Source organism: Otolemur garnettii, unplaced genomic scaffold (genome assembly GCF_000181295.1).
Source record: "Otolemur garnettii isolate 467f Iridium unplaced genomic scaffold, OtoGar3 scaffold00021, whole genome shotgun sequence".
NCBI lineage: Eukaryota > Metazoa > Chordata > Mammalia > Primates > Galagidae > Otolemur > Otolemur garnettii.
Genome location: NW_003852416.1, coordinates 14,087,680 through 14,105,852, shown reverse-complemented (window position 1 = coordinate 14,105,852; position 18,173 = coordinate 14,087,680). Strand labels below are relative to the sequence as shown.

At 41.6% G+C, this 18,173-nt stretch overlaps 1 protein-coding gene across 5 annotated transcripts in view; it reads right to left on the bottom strand.

Moving 5' to 3' along the window:
* SORCS1 (sortilin related VPS10 domain containing receptor 1) overlaps positions 1-18,173 on the bottom strand; it is a 505,175-nt gene that overhangs the window by 107,692 nt on the left and 379,310 nt on the right. For all 5 annotated transcript variants that reach the window (XM_003787186.1, XM_003787185.2, XM_003787187.2 and 2 more), the window contains exons 7-9: positions 10,655-10,773; positions 8,437-8,526; positions 1,867-2,046 (exon numbers count right to left, since the gene is read on the bottom strand). In XM_003787186.1, the coding sequence (XP_003787234.1) occupies positions 1,867-2,046; positions 8,437-8,526; positions 10,655-10,773 (389 nt within the window). The remainder of the gene's footprint in view (positions 1-1,866; positions 2,047-8,436; positions 8,527-10,654; positions 10,774-18,173) is intronic.

Sequence of the window (18,173 nt, the reverse complement as noted above, 5' to 3'; positions counted from 1 at the left end):
TAAATACGCACACACGGACTAGGCTCTGTGCTGGTCTGCCACGATTTCCAGTACCAACACTTGGGCTTGACTTGGGGCACTCAGGGTATCTGCACGCCTTTACACACAGAGGCAAGTTTAGATACCATCCTTAGATAAAATCCCTCAAAACTGAAGGAGACGGAAAATAGAACCCATGGAAAGGACTTGCAATGATAGGTTAAAATTTCTTCAGTGAAATTGGTTCCTCCCGTACTGGATATAACCTCCTTGCCTCTTGTTATAACCTCCTCTTATTCCTTGAACTTATTCTCAACCAAACGACAGCATCATAATGATGGAACACATTTAAATCCACTTTCGATTATTTTTTTTTCCAGATAGAAATAGATACATGGTTGGATTTCCCACATTCTGAGCATGTTTTTAAGAGACTTATTACAACCTATTGTGAGTTTTTCATAGCAGATGACAAGACTGACAAAAAGCTAAAATCTATTCCCAAATAGCAGCTTTCTTTCTACTTAGCTGTACTTTCAGTGGCAATCAGAACATTGGTCATGACAACTAATTGATCCAACATATAAGACTTTCTCTTTTTTTTTTTTGGACACAGTCTTACTCTGTCCCCCTTGGTAGAGTACCATGGCGTCACAGTTCACAGCAACCTCCAACTCCTGGGCTTAGGTGATTCTCTTGCCTCAGCCTCCCGGGTAGCTGGAACTACAGGTGTCCACCACAACGTCCAGCTATTTTTTTGTTGCAGTTTGGCCAGGGCCCCAGGTTCAAGCCTGCCACCCTCAGTATATGGTGCTGGTGCCCTACCAGCTGAGCCACAGTTGCTGCCCAAGACTTTCTTTTGACACTTGGTTATTCTGAAGAACAAAGAGCCATAGTTCCCTTAGGGAATCTGGTAAGCTCTGTTTTTGTTACTGTAGTTGTTTCTTATTTATTTTGTTTTTCCAGATTTAGAAGAAAAAGACCCATTGATCTTACCTCACTCCTGGCTCTATGATACAAAGGCCATTAGCAGGGGAGGTTATGTGCAGAGGTCTACAAAGAAGGCATCTCTGGAGGAAGCCCTTGTCCCTGCCACTCTGTCATTCTGAGAAACATGGGAGCCTGCCCATATCCCTTTGCTCAGTATCCTGTCTGCCCTTCAAAACTGTTTGCAACTATCACATGCACATCACTCTTCTCCAAACCCTTGGTTTTCCTACCTCCCCAGATGTTCTCCAACTTGCATACTTTGTACCACTAGATTCCTTATAATACCTAATACAATGTAAAAGCCCCTTCATGTCTGGGGCTTTGGTCAAAAAAGAATCACTTACACTATTCAGCTATAGAAAAGATAAGAGACTTCATATCTTTTGTATTTACCTGGATGGTGCTGAAGAACATTCTTCTTAGTAAAGCTTCTCAAGAATGGAAAAACAAGCACCTCATGTACTTAATATGAATTTTAAACTAGTAAATGAATAACCATGGGCCCACACAAAAGAAAAACACAAATAAACTCAAGAAAGGGGAAAGGGGAGGAGGGGGTTCTATAAGCTCCCAACTAACTGATGCAATGCAGGGTATGTGGTACATCCCAGGGGTAAAGGACTTGACTACAACTTGGACTTTACCTCACAAATGCAAACAATGTGACCTAATCATATGTACCCCTGTATTAATCTGAAAAAAAAAAAAAAAAAAGAATCCATTCCAGAGATGTTTCATGAGTTGCAAACTAATAAAAAATGTCCTAGGAAACTCTCCATCTCCCAAGAAAAATGAGGCCAAAGAGCCAGCATCGAAATGGAAAAGGCCAGCGCTGGGACTTCATTAGGCAGCCCAGACGCTGTGCCAGCCCAGGACCACATGTGCCTAGTGACATACCTCATAGAGGTCGATCATGATGTTGCCCTCAGGGCCTCGGCTGCTCTGGACGTTCTCCAAGGCCAGGGTGAAGTAGACGCCACGTGTGTCTGAGATGTAGAGGTTGTACGTGTCATTCTGGTTCCATTCTTGGACTGCCGCAAACACCTGGTTCTCATCTGTACTGATGACATGCATGTCCTGAAGAGAGACAAGGGGGTGAGGAGGAAGGAAGAGTCAGATGTGCTAACCTGGCAGGCATCTCCGAGAGTGGACTCTAACAAGGAAAACCAGAACACACATTTTGATGGGAAACAGGGCACTTCTTTTGTATATATGAGAAATAGTAACTAGTTAAGGGTTAATCATATATATCCGTTGTCACTTGTAGGATTAGGCAATAACATCATGAGAAAATAGGATTGAGAGATGCTTGTTAGCTCAGTTATAATTTAGTTGTCTCATTAGGTAATTTGAAAAATACTTTCTATAGTAGGTAGGATTTGGAGAATCAATCATCCTGATATATTTGTCAAAGACAAACATGGTACTTACTCAGAAAGCTTATATGGGACAGATATGAGGAAAAACTACAGGGGCAAAGAGAAAATAGACAAAGCCTATATTTCTCAGTGTGGTCCATGGACCCGCAATAAGGGCATCACCTGCAAGCTTGTTAAACAGTCAGAACCTTGGGCCTCACCTAGTGAATTAAAATTCACATTTTAATAAGGTCACTAAATGATCTCTATGCACATTAAAATCTAAGAAGTGCTGCCCTAAGGTCCAGCAATCTACAGCAAGTCCTCTCCATTCTCCAGATACAAAAATCCACCAGTGCTCAAGTCACTTAAATAAAATTGCCTTTTATTTGCATATACATACATCCTGCTGTTTGCATACTTTGTGCCACTAGATTACTTATAATACCTAATACAATGTAAATGCCATGTAAATCAGTGCTATACTGTATTTTTTATTTAACTCATATTATTTTTATTGTTGTATATTTTTCTGAAATAGGAACAATCCAAGGTTGGTTCAATCCACAGATATAGAACATGAGGATATGAGGGCTAACTATATAGTTTGATATTATTTGAAAAACAACTTCACCCTTCTTAGATATATTTCTTCCAATGGATTAAATATACTTTTTTTACCCTCAGCACCAAAAGTGAGCTTCTATGTCTGGCATTCAGAATATTCCATTTCCCTGCAAACAGCAATTTGATAGGTGGTGGACACATGACCCAAGCAAAGTCAATAAGACAAGTTTCTATAATGATTGTGGGATTAATAGGGAGTGACAAAAGAAGTATTTCATTTTTGGTTTGTAGCAGTAATAATTTTTTTAAATGTCTAAATCTGCTGAAGACATATCTTGGGAGGCAGACAAAGAACATAATCTTGATGAAAATAGGGTAAAAGATGGAGAGAGGCCAGGTGTGGTGATTCACACCTATGATCCTAGCACTCTGGGAGGCCAAGGAGGGAGGATTCCTTGAGGTCAGGAGTTTGAGACCAGCCTCAGTAAGAGTGAGACCCTGTCTCTACTAAATGTAGAAAAATTGGCTGGGTGTTATGGCGGGCAGCTGTAGACCTAGCTACTTGGGAGGCTGAGGCAGAAGGATCGTTTGAATCAAGGAGTTTGAGTTTACTGTGAGCCAGGCCGATGCCAGAGCATTCCAGCATAGGGAACAGAGTGAAACTCTCTCTCTCAAAAGAGAGGAGAGAGAGAGAGAGAGAGGGAGAGATCGCCCAATCCAATCAATCCTGGGACATGCTTTGAGTCCGTGGATGTGGGTATCTAAGAAACCTATCTTAATTCCAGACTTTTCAGTTAGAGAAGAAAGTGCAGCAAAGTGTTTAAAAGAATGGACTTTGGAATAAAACTATTTGAGCTCAAATCTTGGCTCTGTGACTTTTCTTGCATGAATAGTAGAAAATCTGTGCCTTAGAATTTCAACCTGAAAAACAGAGATAAGGACAGTGTGCCCCCCCATGGGGTTGTGAGGATAAAATCAGTTGGTAAGGGTTCCCGCTTCTTCTTCTTCTTCTTCTTTTTTTTTTTTTTTTTGAGACAAAGTTTCAAGCTTGTCACCCTGGGTAGAGGGCCGTGGCATCACAGCTCACAGCAAACTCCAATTCCTGGGCTCAAGTGCTTCTCCTGCCTCTGCCTCCCAAGTGGCTGGGACTACAGGCACCCACCACAACGTCCTGGCTATTTTTTTTGGTTGCAGCCGTCATTGTTGTTTGGTGGGCCGGGGCTGGATTTGAACCCTCCAGCTCTGGTGTATGTGGCTGGCACCTTAGCCACTTGAGCCACAGGTGCCGAGCCAGGGTTCGCACTTCTAACAGAGCCCGGTGCTTGGCATTTGCTCATACGTGACAGCAATGTGAGGCTGAGTGAGCTCGTACATTCTCCGTGTTGATGGAACAGGGCTGATTTGGCCTTTCTGTTTATTGCAATTGTTAAGAGTCCTAACTAATATACTCAACACAAAGTGGCTCATCCTAGTATTTACTTTCTTTCTAATGGAGAGACCCAGCTGTGGAAATTTGTTACAAACCTTTTCCTCCATGGAGGGCCAAATCTTCTATGGCCCCTCATTGCCTATATGACAAAGACCTAACTCCTTACCCAGTGTTTACAATCATCAAATAGTTACTCCCAATTTCATGTTTCCCTTTTTCTGTGTTTTTTTTTTTCAGTAAGATAGAATTAGTAGAATAATTCCTGAATTTAAGTCAAAATAATAATAATCTGACCCCCACAGAGCCAATTCCTACCTCCATGCCCACAGAGCGACTTTCTGCAGTGGTGACCTATGAGGTCCTCACAACAGCTGTTTAATTAAATGATCCTGCCTGCCAGACTAAGTAGGTCCCCATTACTATCCTGCTCCTGGCAACCCTTTTTTAGTAGATTTAGACTGAAAACGCAGATGCATCCAGTATTCTGATCATCCACTTAGAAAACTAGTCATGCACTGATAATGGCCCATTATTAAAATGGCCACATCTAGAGAGGGACCGAGGGCCCATCTTTCTTTCCTTTCATACATTCAATTACATTGCACAGACTTCTAAAAAATGACATTCATCTTAAAAATTTTAATTGAAAGTTTTGACACATCTAGATGTCATCCTCCATTTTCTTCCTTCTTAAATCCTCTTCCTGGATGGGGAAGATGTGCCTTCTCTCCCAAATTGGCCCTTTATGTTGAATGTTTTCACTGAGTCACAGAATTTTAAGACCAGACCAAGATGGGATCTTACAGGTTTTCTATTGGATCCTTTTCTAACATTCGTTCTGCAGAACACTGACATTGTTTGCAGTTTAATAAATTTTAAAAGGGGTGGGTCCTTTGAGAAAAGAATATTAATTAATGCTGAAGGAAAGAGCTGTCTAGCTCACAGCACATCCTAGAACCTTCGACATACCAGTGAGCTACTACTGCTGTCTATGCAAAAAACAGAGAATGGAGTTTACTTCTTTTCAAAAATTGATTTAATTGCAGCGCCAAATTGTCATGAAGCCTCACTCAGGACATTTTATTGTGAGAAATACTGCTGTGAATCTAAGGTCCTTATTGGAAAAAAAATGAGGAAAAGAGAAATTGATAAACCAGCCCAGGGTTTCAAAGCAAGTTAGTGACAGATCTAGGTCTCTAATCCGTGTCTCCTGCCTCGAATCAGGCAGACTTTGCATCACCTACATCCCGGTCCACATCGATCTTCCACCATGGAGACAACTAGATCCATACTAATAATAATATTACCTTGCTTTTATAGAGTATCTGTCCTCCAAAATGCTCAAAGCACTTTCATATGTATTGCCTCATTTATCTCACTTGAGTAGCTCAGAACGAGCTCCTAGTAAGTTAAGGGAAGGGAAACTGTCACTAACGGCTCCCTATTTGGAGGGCCGCGTGCTCTTACTGGAAACAGCAACACTAAAATCTCCCCACCCATGCCCATCACTCTTTACCACTGTATTATCCAATTTTTTTTTGGACACAGCTCAGGGTGACTATGGTCTTTCAGGAGCTGATACAATGACAGTAGATGATTAGAGCAGATTTGAGCATAAAGGTGCTGGTCTCTCTCAATTCCTTTGGCCAGCATGAAGCTTTGCTCAGTTCCCGCTGCAGCAGCCCCTGGCTCTGACAGAGGCTGGGAAACACATGCACCTTTGCACCAGATCTCTCCCCCCAAGCTGGGGCTTCTTTGTGAAGGTGTGATGGGATTGTAGTGAAGCATCTCATTGCCTTAAATAATAAACACCCACCTGGACCAAATAATGCATTCATTTGCTGTGCTAGCTCCTTTTTTTTTTGTGGGAACAAGCTAAATTAATCACTGCATTCTACCTTCTGAACTCAGATGAGGATGAGTAATGGAACAGGCTCACGTGGGAGAGCAGGGAGAGGCAGACAGACAGCCGACTCAGGATCAAAGCAAAACTTTTTCCTTCCAGATTGGCTAGGTGCCACTGGGGGCAACTGTCAGCAGTAATCTGTGTGATGGCTACGGACAAGCAATGCAAAGTACCTGTTTCCCAAATCTCCAGGAGTGGGTCTATATATGTTTCTCTGACTTTAAACTATTAGGGGCTCCTTAGGTAGCTGGGATTTTCCTCTTGATGCTTCTGACAGTATTATCAAATTTCAAGGGGGTGGTGCAGTTAATGTTTTAATAATAGAAGCTATTAATTTACCTTCAAGGTAATAAAAATATAAGATGAAAACTACCTTGAGTGTCAGGAGTTCTAGCCTCAGTTCTGCTGAAAATAGTATTTGGTTTTGGCCAAGATTCCTCTTAAAGAGTATTCCCAAGAGAGCAAGAGATGTGTGACTCAACATGAATACCTTGCTGCATTGAATATAATCTTTACTGGTCAAAGAAACAAAATTTATATCAATGCTTGAGGGGGAAAAACTCCAGCTCTGTTGTATTTACTGTGCTAATTAACATGTTCATTTCCCTGAGAGACCTTCTTAGGAAAATATCTAGGCAAATTTTTTTTTTTTTTTTTAGTTTTTGGCTGGGGCTGAGTTTGAACCCACAACCTCCGGCATATGTAGCTGGTGCCCCATTCCTTTGAGCCACAGGCACTGCCCAATCTAGGCAAATTTTAAGAACACTCAGTTTTCTTCTTATATACTGACTACCCAATTCTTATCTAAACACAACTTCAATGTTACAAGTTCTCCTCTTATTGAAAAACAAAACCCCCAAACTTAAGGCAAATTAAGAGGAAGAGCCATTTCAATGGAGATAGACACTGACATAATTTTAGTTTGGGGCAATTAGCACAGTCATTAATCTTTTAGCAGCTGACAATAATAACCACTAACGTGGATATAGCTCTTTGGAGCTAATAGTGCAATGTATTTATTTTTTTCTTTTCTTTATAGGATTTAATGGTGCAATTTAATGTCGGTTGTTACCTCTAATGGGCTGAGATGTATAGGCCACCTTTCGCGACATTAGGGGTAGGGATACAACACTAGGCAAGAAAGAAAATTCTGCCTATGAAGCCAGAGTGATATGTTACAATTGGTTTTCCTGCGAAAGAAGGCCTGCTGTGCCCTGTGCTATGTCTATAACATGATTTCCTAGGAAGCTATCTTGTCTTGGTCCAAGACAGCATACTGCAAAGTCATGGATGAAAATACAAGAGAAAGAAACATGAAAACTCAATTAAAAAAAAAAAAGGTAAAGCTAAAAAAAGTTCTTCATGTTCTTTACGCAACTCAAACTCTTCAAAGTCGAGCTACAATCTACTTAAACTTCAAAAGTCCCCTCGTTATAGCTACATGCATCTCCCTTGCTCCAAGGTTAAGGCACATTATATTAACAATTTCTAGTCCCTTGAAATACTCAGCATGGCAGTAAGCTTCCAAATGCCTGCTTTGAGCTTCCGAGTTAGTCAGACCTCCACTAGGTGGCGCTCCGTATCAACGCAGTTCTCCAGTGTTCACGGAAAAGACAGCCTGGGGACGTCAGCACGGAGGGTCTTTAACTTTTGTTCGCCACTGTTTCTAAATGGGTATGTCTCTGGGAAGTCAGAAAAATTAGCTGTGTCTCAGACCTCTAAAGACAAGCGTTCCGGTAAGTTCCATTGAGAGAGAAAGCAAAAGTTGGAGCCTTGTCTCTGCATCACTTCTCAGTATACAATTGAGAAAAATAAAATGGGGTAGACAGGAATGGGGCACACCTGTTGCACTGACCGACCACGTGTCCAAAACATAGTTCCTGCTTTGTTGGTACACCGATGCATACTGCATGAAAAATCGTTATGAGTGAAAAGCTAAAGCAGATCAGTTATCAGTTTATTCTGATGCCCCCATAGGAATGAGAATTCCCGAGAGAGACAAAGAAAGGAGAAAGGAGATGGGGACAAAAAGAGAGGAAGGTGACGAGACCGGCAAAAAGAAAGTAATGTGGAATGAACTTGAGAATCAGACACGTGTAATGAAAGGAAGGAAATGACTGGGATGCAGGCAATGTCCCAGGGACAGGGCAGGAGGCAGGACTCGGAATCACAGAAGCAGTGAATGAGGAGAGCCAGGCAGACCATACCTTGGGCAAAGCATACTTGGGAAGCTTCATTTGGGCAAATGCATTCCTTCGGTAGGACACGTAGTAATGTGGCCGGCCTCCTGAAGTCAGCTAGATCAGAAAAACAAGGTCGTAAGAGGAGCAACTGTAACAGTTACGGGTCACAGAACAGGCACCTGAATGGAAGGGGGTGGCCTCCAGCCCAACAAAACAGTAGGAATTCCTATTGCAGACAAGGGTAGAGAACTGGCATTCAGCTCACAAACCACTTACACAGCGTTAAGTGAGTTGGTCAGAGGCCCAAAGTGAACCTACTGCACAAAAATGCAATTCTTAAATTACACTGTGGCTCAAACACTGGGAAACATATTCAGCTTTTTTTAATTGTTTGTTTTTCAAATGATACAAGCCTCAGGGTACATTGGCTCATTTGTCCATCAGCAGCCCAGCTCTTGAGCCCCAGGTCTATAGGCCCACAACCAGGTCTCCACGCCCTAAAGCAGGGAACTGTCCAGAGCAAACAGTGGCAGAGTGGGAGCCTCGCTGCTCTGGGCACTGACTTCCAGTCTGATGACCACACTGGTGACTGTGGGCAGATCACAAAGGCAGGAACGGCCCAAACTCACTCTAGGTCTCTATTTCTTAGAAGAAAAGTGTGAGCTGCTTTCCCTAATTTTGTCCAAACTCAACAGCCCAATGACTCTCACTGTTATGTGGGGCAAGGGGCAGAGGGGTGTGGCCTCCACCTCAGCTGTAGCCCCCTCCATACAGGGCACAATACCAAGAGCACCGCTGCCAACCTCAGCCTCCTTTGAAACCTCAGCCTCCTTTGAAGCCATTCTTAACACTTAAAATGTTTCAAGTTTGAATGTGAGCTGGAGTTTGCACACTCAGAAACAATTGCTTCAGGTGAATGTTCATCAGCCACTTTGGAACGTGACTATAAAATGATCTTCTTCATCATGATGTGGCCAGATTATCTTTCCTAGTGATGGGTTTCAGGATCATGTTCAGGATAGTGGGAGAAGAATATATGAAATAAAGGCAGAATTTTTTTCTCCTTTTTAAGTCATATGTGTGGATTATAAACTGATTAGAAACCAGACAAGGTTCCTGGGAGCAGCATTAGTAGAGAAATGAATTATAGACAGAACCAGTATGTATAACAGTTTGAATGTCACTTGGTAATTTGATGCTGAAATTATCAGAGTCTTCATTACTCACTGCCCTTAAGGAAAAGAAAATGGTTTGTGTGCCTAAGTGTGTGCGCACAGTAATTTGAGAGATATTTAAACAGTATATATAAGGCTGATGTTAGTTAGGCATTCAAAAATCCTTCCCTAAAGTACAAAATTAAATATTCTGAGTCACAATTTCTTGTTCGAATAAATATAGTAGTGTCTAGAGCATCTCAATTGTAGTGAAATTCTATATACATGTATATAAGCTATTCAGCAATCGCACCTTTGTCATTTTTAATATGGAAACCAATAACTGAATAAACGCATTGTGCAAACAAGCCTGAAATTTTCCTCCACTGCTAGAAAGAAGCAAAGCACACTTGCTCCCTCCCGGTCTCTTCTAACCACTCATGAAACCTCAGCTTCTCAAATTCTTTCTCCTTGGATTCACTGGTGAAAGGCCTGGCTGAATACATGTCATCTAACATCTCTTCCCTCTACTCACAGTCAGTGAATGACAATAAAAGCTGATTACTCGCTCCCTAGTCTCTGCCTCCACCACCTCCAGCCACACCAGGACTTCTTCTCCCCACTGCCGTTGCACCATGTTTAGGGTGGGCACCGGGAGCGGGCTGATGGGCTGACCACTCCCCTGATAAAAGAGACTGGCATATTTGCTCAGTCCCTCTGATAACTGGAAGCTTGTTTGGAATGCGGATGAGAGAGATGGAGCATCATTCTGGAAACAATCTTCCTTCTCTAGGCAATACCTTTAGGACCCCGTGTTAGTAAGATCCTCTAGATACAGCTGGAAGGAGCGAATTACTATTCTGTTAGTAAAGTAGCTTCCATGCTCAGTATTTCTCCTTGTGTTGAAAACTAACTTCCCTCCCTGCTCCCTCCTGCCCTCCACCCCACCCTCCTTCCCTCCTGCCCTCCCTCTCTCCCTCCCTCCTTTTTGCTCTCCAGGGAATGTAAGTTGGCAGAAGAGGCTGCAATAGAGACAGAAACATGGACACGAAAAATTTTGAGACAATAAACACAAACAGATTTCGTACCTGGACAAACACATAATCATCTTGGACAATCAAAGAGTCTGGATCGATGTAGCCGGGAAAAGGTTTATTTCTGTTGGCCTCTGTGCAGTTCTGCATTCGGCAAGTCAGGTATTGTGAATCTAGAAAATACGTGGGGGTGGGAAGATATACGTAGAGAGCTTTAGAGTCAGAATGGACACTTTTTATTTGCCAGCTATCTCCACATCTTTAAACAAGCTTTGCCATCTTGCTAAGTATATCATCACTTTATTATTTAAATTAGTATCCTAATTATTTCACTCACTTGCCTGTGACACCACCTACATTGCCTCCTGGCACTTCCCACAAGTCTTGACATCTTCTAAGTTCTTAATAATTAATCCCCCCAATCTAAACGAAGATTAAACCTTGCAATAATATTTATAATTTCACGGTTTTGTTCTGATGGGTGGGCTTGTCTTCCTCCCTATGACCTTTGATTGACAAATAGGGAACACATCTAATAATAAATGTGTGGCTGTTGGTGCAGTAATAAGATTCTATGTTAAGATAAAGGCTTTTTCTTTTATTATTAATTAGAAGTGAAACCAAATAAAGAGGAGATTCCTGAGTCCAAACTTCATTTTCACTTTACAGATGAGTAAACTGAAGCCCTGGACGTCACGTGAGATTACACCTGGATGATTAACACCATGGCAACAAGAATAGCTCTTATGTCGGTTTGGTCTCCAGCCCTGGGAGTGTATTGTATCAGGGAGGCTCTCCCTGTTTTTCAACCACACTACCTTGGCCTCTAGCTAATCAGGTTATGGTACTCCCTTACTTAAAACTCCTTTTGCCTTTAGAAAATATTCAAACCCTCTACCCCCCAGCAATCCAGCCTTCCCACTTCCTTTTCCCTTCCTATCCTGGTAATCTTTTCTACTCTCCCTATGCATCTTTTAATCTAGCTCACTTTATTTTCAAGAACTGGGCAAAATTTTTCATCATTTAAGAGACTTGTTCTTTGCATTTCTTCCACCTAAAATCCTTCTCCCCATGCTCTTCTCAAAGAAGGTTCTAGACTTCAGTTAGCTCAGTGGTACTTCTGAGGATCTACCATAGTTATTCTCTAATTCTGTTAATTCATTCCATGGAACTCATCATAATATAAAATTACTTTATTTATTATTCCTTTTTTCTGTGCCCTGCCCCATCAGAATACAATCTCCATGAAGACATTTTTTTTTTTTTTTTTTTTTTGAGACAGAGCCTCAAACTGTCACCCTGGGTAGAGTGCTGTAGCATCGCAGCTCACAGAAACCTCCAACTTCTGGGCTCAAGAGAGTCTCCTGCCTCCGCCTCCCAAGTAGCTGGGACTATAGGTGCCTGCCACAACGCCCGGCTATTTTTTGGTTGCAGCCATCATTGTTGTTTGGTGGGCCTGGGCTGGATTTGAACCCGCCAGCTCAGCCGGCGCCTTAGACACTTGAGCCACAGGCGCTGAGCCAAGACATTTTTTTTTCTTTTTAAACTCTACTCAATGTTGTACCCACAGGCTCTAATACCATTCCTAGCACAAAGTAGGTAATAAATGAATATTTCTTGGAATATGGCTTATTATTGAGGGAAAATATGTTAGTTTACTTGGTGATTCTTTAGGAAGTATGTATTTGACTTTAAGACCTGAGAGACATATGCAGAAATCTACTCTTTCAAGTGAAAATACCAGGAGATGACTATCTACATGAAATGCAGGTGAGCAATAGTATGTTGAGACGTATGTAAGAATTTACTAAAGAACTCTCTTAAGGAAACTGGAAGTCAGGACTTTGGAGGACTACCTTTAGTGAAGGAACTTAGGGTGCTCCTATATCTGCACGGGAGCCACTGGGGGCGGCATGTACAACTCTCCATCCAGGGGTAGGGAACTTGTGGTCTTGGGGCACAGGTGGACTTCTGGATCTTTGAGTGTGGCCTTTCAACTGAATTCTAATTTTATAGAACAACTGATTTTAATAAAGGGATCTATTCTGTGAAGTTTGGATTTGGTCAAGTGGCCACACTTGGTGATCTGGAGGATCACTAGTGGTCTTGGGGTCACAGGCTCACTGAGAGTCTTCAGAAGACTAGGGATAAGAGCATTCTCACAATCTTCCTTCACCCTGTTGCCATTTCAGAATGGAGTAACTCACAAGCACGTCAACCTGCCTCATCCTGGTAAAACCATCTCCACGGTGAAACTAAAGAAGAGCCCTCTACACTCCCTTCCCCATCTTCTTTTCCAGACATTCCTATAGTTCTATTTTAGAACATAACTCAAGATCTTTCTCCTTAAAGGCAATTTCAGGACACATCCCTTCCCAGATGATCACCCATATAGCAACTCAAAATCTTTACCTAACAATTTCACACTCCACCAGAACTTTTTACCACTTTTAAGTAACTTCTGTCTTTCTGAAGGTCACATAGGGCCATAGAAACAATAGAGAGTTCTGACTAGATCTGGCTTTGAATTCTGCTATGGCGATTTACCAGCTACACAGTTCACAAGAAATCTCTTCATCTTCCTGAGGCTTATTCCCTTCATCTAATAAATGAAGATACCAATATCAACTATCTTGTAGTTTAGCTGTAAATTGAAATAATATACACACTCCATGTTTTGAAACTCAAACTTTAGCTGGGCATTCTGGTGGGTGCCTATAGTCCCAGCTACTTGGGAAGCTGAAGCAAGAGAATCGCCTAAGCCCAAGAGCTGGATGTTGCTGTGAGCTGTGATACCACAGCACTCTCCCAAGGGCGATAGAGTGAGACTTTCTCTAAAAAAAAGAAAAGAAAACTCAAACTTGTACAAATGCTAGTTGTTATTGTCAAAAATGTTGACATGCTTGTTTTCTTTTTTTTTTTTTTCTACCTTTCACAATGAAAAGATCAGTTTTGAGAACACAGCAGGTCCTTAAAGGGACTGGCTGAACCAAATTTGAATATTGTAGTTATATTTCTTATCAGGTACTCTTGGTGACCTGCTCAACATCCATTCGTCTCTGAAAGAATGCTGCAAAAGTGGATCTGCTGGCTCATCCCTCCTGCCTGTGACTCAGAAGTTCTCATATGCAAGGATGAATGTTGTTGGTCCAAGCCCGCCAGAGGTCTTCCTACCCTCCTTGCCATTGGTTGGTTTAGAAGAGGCATTTAAACCTACTACTGGTAAATGAGAACTGAGGGGCAAGTACTGAAGGGGCTTCTAGGAGGTACCAGGAGATACAACAGAAGATCCTTCTGCCTCTGTACAGTGCTGTGTCTCAAAGTGCTGTTTGGAACTTCTCTAGACTGCTTGCTATCTAAAGGATCCAGTCTTACAATCACACTTACAGGATGGATATGACCCAGGGACGGATGATATAGTCACAGTAACATCACTGAGCTAGTGATGGTTCTGAGGCTACAGCAGCCCTACTTCTGGGCTTCTTCTTATGTAAGATAATGAACAACAACAACAACAATAGTTAAACAATATTGAATCTTAATTAGGAGGTGTTAGGCTCCAAATTGCAAATAAAATTTTCAATTAGAATTTCTAAGAGTGATACCTAATGAGGATTTCTTGATGCACACACAAGTCTTGTTTTATCTGTAATGGTGCCTAATAGTTCCCTTCTTAAGACCTTAGCCTCCTCTTCAAATGTCCCTGAACAAACAAACATAAGTTGGAAAATACTAATATAATACTTATCATGTATCTAACTCATCTGTATAGAAATTATGACTTGAGGGATTTGAAAAGAAAATAAAGGAAAATGAAATCCAACATTCATTGAGCATCTGTGCGCCAGGCACTCGAAAACATGTTCACATTTATTTAGCACATTTAATCTTCATAACACCACAGAGCATATCAATTCATTTTGTAGATAAAAAAGAATGAAAGTCGGAGTGATAGTGATTTATAGAAATGGCAGTATGGGGTTTCGACTTGGTTGGCCTGACTTCAGTTTTGGCTTATTTCTTTTACATTATGTTGCATGAAAAAACCCAGTGAGTTCCAGCCAGTGTTTACTAAATATGTCTTGGCTTCTATCTAAGGATCAATGGCTACACCTACACACAAAATAAGAACATCTGCAAATTAATATTTTTTGTGTGAGGTAGACCAGCAATATGGATCAAGGTAGTTAAGAATAACATCCTTTGATCTCAGGTTTATTTCTGAAAATTCTATCTAAGAAAGTAATTAAGGATTTATGCAAAGATTTGACCACTTGGATATCTGTTAGAGTGTTGTTAATAATTAAAAAAATATATTGGAGGAAAAAAAGGCCAACAATAGAGGAATAACTAAACTATGAGAAATGTATGTTTTTCTACTAAAATGTTGCTTCTGTAAGAAAATTTTTAATATATTTTATATTATACAAGTAGGTTACCAATTAGTAATATTAAGCAATGTTAATTCCTTAGCTTTGAAAAACAGATCATGTTATATAAAATGTTAGCATTAGAGGAATCTAGGTACAGAGAATATGTACTCTGAACTATCTTAGCAACTTTCCTGTGTATCTAAAATTAGTCAAAAATACAAGATTTTTAAAAGTAGGTTACCAAAATATGTGCATTATGGACCCGATTTTTTGCAAGTTGTATATTTAGATATCTATAAATATGTTTGCACTGGAAAAAAATGAATAAAAGATACATATGAGATGTCAACAACAGTGGAAAGGCTGTGATGGCAGAGTCCAGTGATTGGCAGGACCCCCTGGCCCAGCACCCTCTGTGGGGAGAGTGGGGTGGAGAGAGTCGGGGTGGGTATGTGAGATCAACCATCTCTGTTTCTCCGCCTGCTCACCTTTCTCTGCTCCCTACACCGTTCCCTGCAATTGAGCTGTGCAGTGAGCCTGCCTTTGGCTCAAGAATTACAAAGTGTACAACCAGGTGACATAAGAAAAGCCCTTGGAGAAAAAGGTCTTGGAACCAGCTCTTGCTCAGAGTGCTTCAAAGTGAAATTTGCAAGCTGAAGGGAAAATGATCAATTTTTGAGCTGCCTGCCTGTGGTAAAGTGTTCCTGGTTTGTTCCCTTTCTCTTCCTAATGGAAACAGAAAGAAATTGGCTGCACCTCATAATGAGGGACCAATCACTCTTACTCCCCCTGGGGCTTGCCGTAATAGCATTAAGTATGATGAACTCTTTCCATATTCAATTCTGGTGAGTGTATGATGCGATTCCATAGGAAGTATCTCGTAATTTGGCATTAATTAATGTCAATTAATGTATGCAACTGCTAGACATTAGAATTAATTTCATTACTTTTCCCACACAGATGTTTTCCTTGCCATAGGTAATTAGGACACTGCGCTGCTCTTTTCAAGCCTTCTCACTCTGCAGCAGCTGCTGCTTGGAATAAAGTAATCCCCATCCATCCAAAACCCGTACTGATCCGGAGGAGGGAAGCTGCTTCTAACCAGCCAAGCTCTGAACAGAGATCAGAGGCGTAAATGAGGCTCAAGGCCTACTAGCTCGGCAAGCCTAAGGAAAGCACCCCCGCTCTCAAACTCTGATCCCTAAAATGGGAATAAATATATCCATCTTGGCAGTGGTCATGATAGTTGAAAACTTTAGATCTGAAATGAGTTTAGTCTTGAGCCTGGCTGGCCAGTGCTCAAATAATGATAGGTGAAGTTGTTATTAAATCCTGCCTCTCTAACCACTGATACTGCTCTCTATGTCTCAGGTACCACTTGTGAAGTACTATAGACATTGCTACCTGAGGCAGTGTCATTCTTTATCGTCAATTTTTGGATTGGGTTAAAGGTTTTCTTAAGAAAAATTCTTAAAACACCATTGAAATGATGTTCCTTATGTAATCATTAATGGAAATAAAAATACCCTACGTACTCAGGGAAGTGAGGTAGTGGTCAGCAGGCAGAGCTGGAGAATAATGAGGGCAACAAAAATAATGGGAAATCAGCTTTGCACCAGCACACGGGCCAGCCACCAACAATCTTACTGGTTTGCAGGGGTTCTCTGTCTGCAGGAGTGACCTGCTAGGCCCTAGCTCCAACTTCAGCACGGCATGTAACTCTGAGGAGGTCATTTACGGAGCAAGGGTTTAGAGTCTGTCTCTTTATAACGAGTTCAGGACCAAAAACAGATTTGAAGTTCAGGACCAACAACGGATGTTAAAAATCAGACTGCTACTTCAAGATCCAAGAGGTCTTTATCATGATTCACCCACTGATACCTGCTTCCTTCCCATTCCTGCCAAAACAAAACCAAGCTGTGTGAGGCTGCTGGCACGTTCGCATCTGGAAGGCTTCAGCAGTTCCTCAACAGCACGCTCACTCCGGGCACACACCCTGTGTTCATTCAGAGCTTTCCTGGTTTGAACTGCCTTTTCCTTTCCTGTTCCTCAGTCCAAATACTTCCCGGCCTTCTTCTGGGGAGGGTTTCCTCCCCGGAATGTCTGTACTGATAAACGGCTGTGAAAGCCTTCACCTCCAAGTAGCCAGAAGCACCTCTCCTCTGGGTCGGTAACTGTGCTAAGTTGATCACATGTTTTCTTTTGTCTTTTAAATTTTGAAATAAAATCTCAGAGAGAGAGGTACCTTAATAGGTGAGGAAACCCAGACACGGGGATGAGATTTGTATAAGTAAATCACAGCACAAAATAGATCACAGATCTCTGAGACTCTATCCATTCATTGTATCATCAACAAATAGTTACTTAGCACCAAATAAAATAATTTGCCTTAATATTGTGAAAGTTCGATTACAAACAAAACCATAAACCAGTTACTTTTGCAGCTGAGCAAAGGCATCTTAAAACTCTCTCCTATTCTCCATTAATTTTCCACCTTAAAGCCCACACATCTGCATATACATTTCCCTCTGACCTTTCTATTGCTCTCTTTCTTCTCACTCATCACACATACGCTCACACACATGCATATACACATGTACCGGTTAATACTCTGCTGTTCAGAGCTACCGTATTCCTAGCAAGGTTCTAAAGACAGTTAGAAATTGAGACCTTCAACAGTGAGACTCTAGTCTTGGCCCTGGAAAGTCTACATAGAGGATGAGACACTTCCATGAAAATGATAAACTTGCATCAAATGTTCTTTGGCATGAGGAGCTTAGGACATAGGAGCATTGTTTGTTCCTAAGAAATCTCTTGATTTGGAACTGGTGTAATTTACTAAATGTTGTCTTTTCTTGTTGGCCTTCGAGCATTCAGAAGGACATGACTACTACAGGGAAAATTCCAGGGTTGTAAAATTTCAGTTAAGCGTGGTACTAGGAATTGGGAACATGAGAGAGAACATGAAAGCATCATAATGAATATGACACAGAAAAGTCACTAGCCAATTACAGTGCAGTGTGGAGAGTGTGTCTAGGAGACACGTGAGTGCTACAGGGCTGCAGGTGGGACATCCACCTTCCTTCCTCTGCAGGGCAACAGGTAGGACACCCACCTTCACTCCTCTGCAGGGCTGCAGGCAGGACACCCACCTTCACTCCTCTGCAGGGCTGCAGGTGGGACACCCATCTTCACTCCTC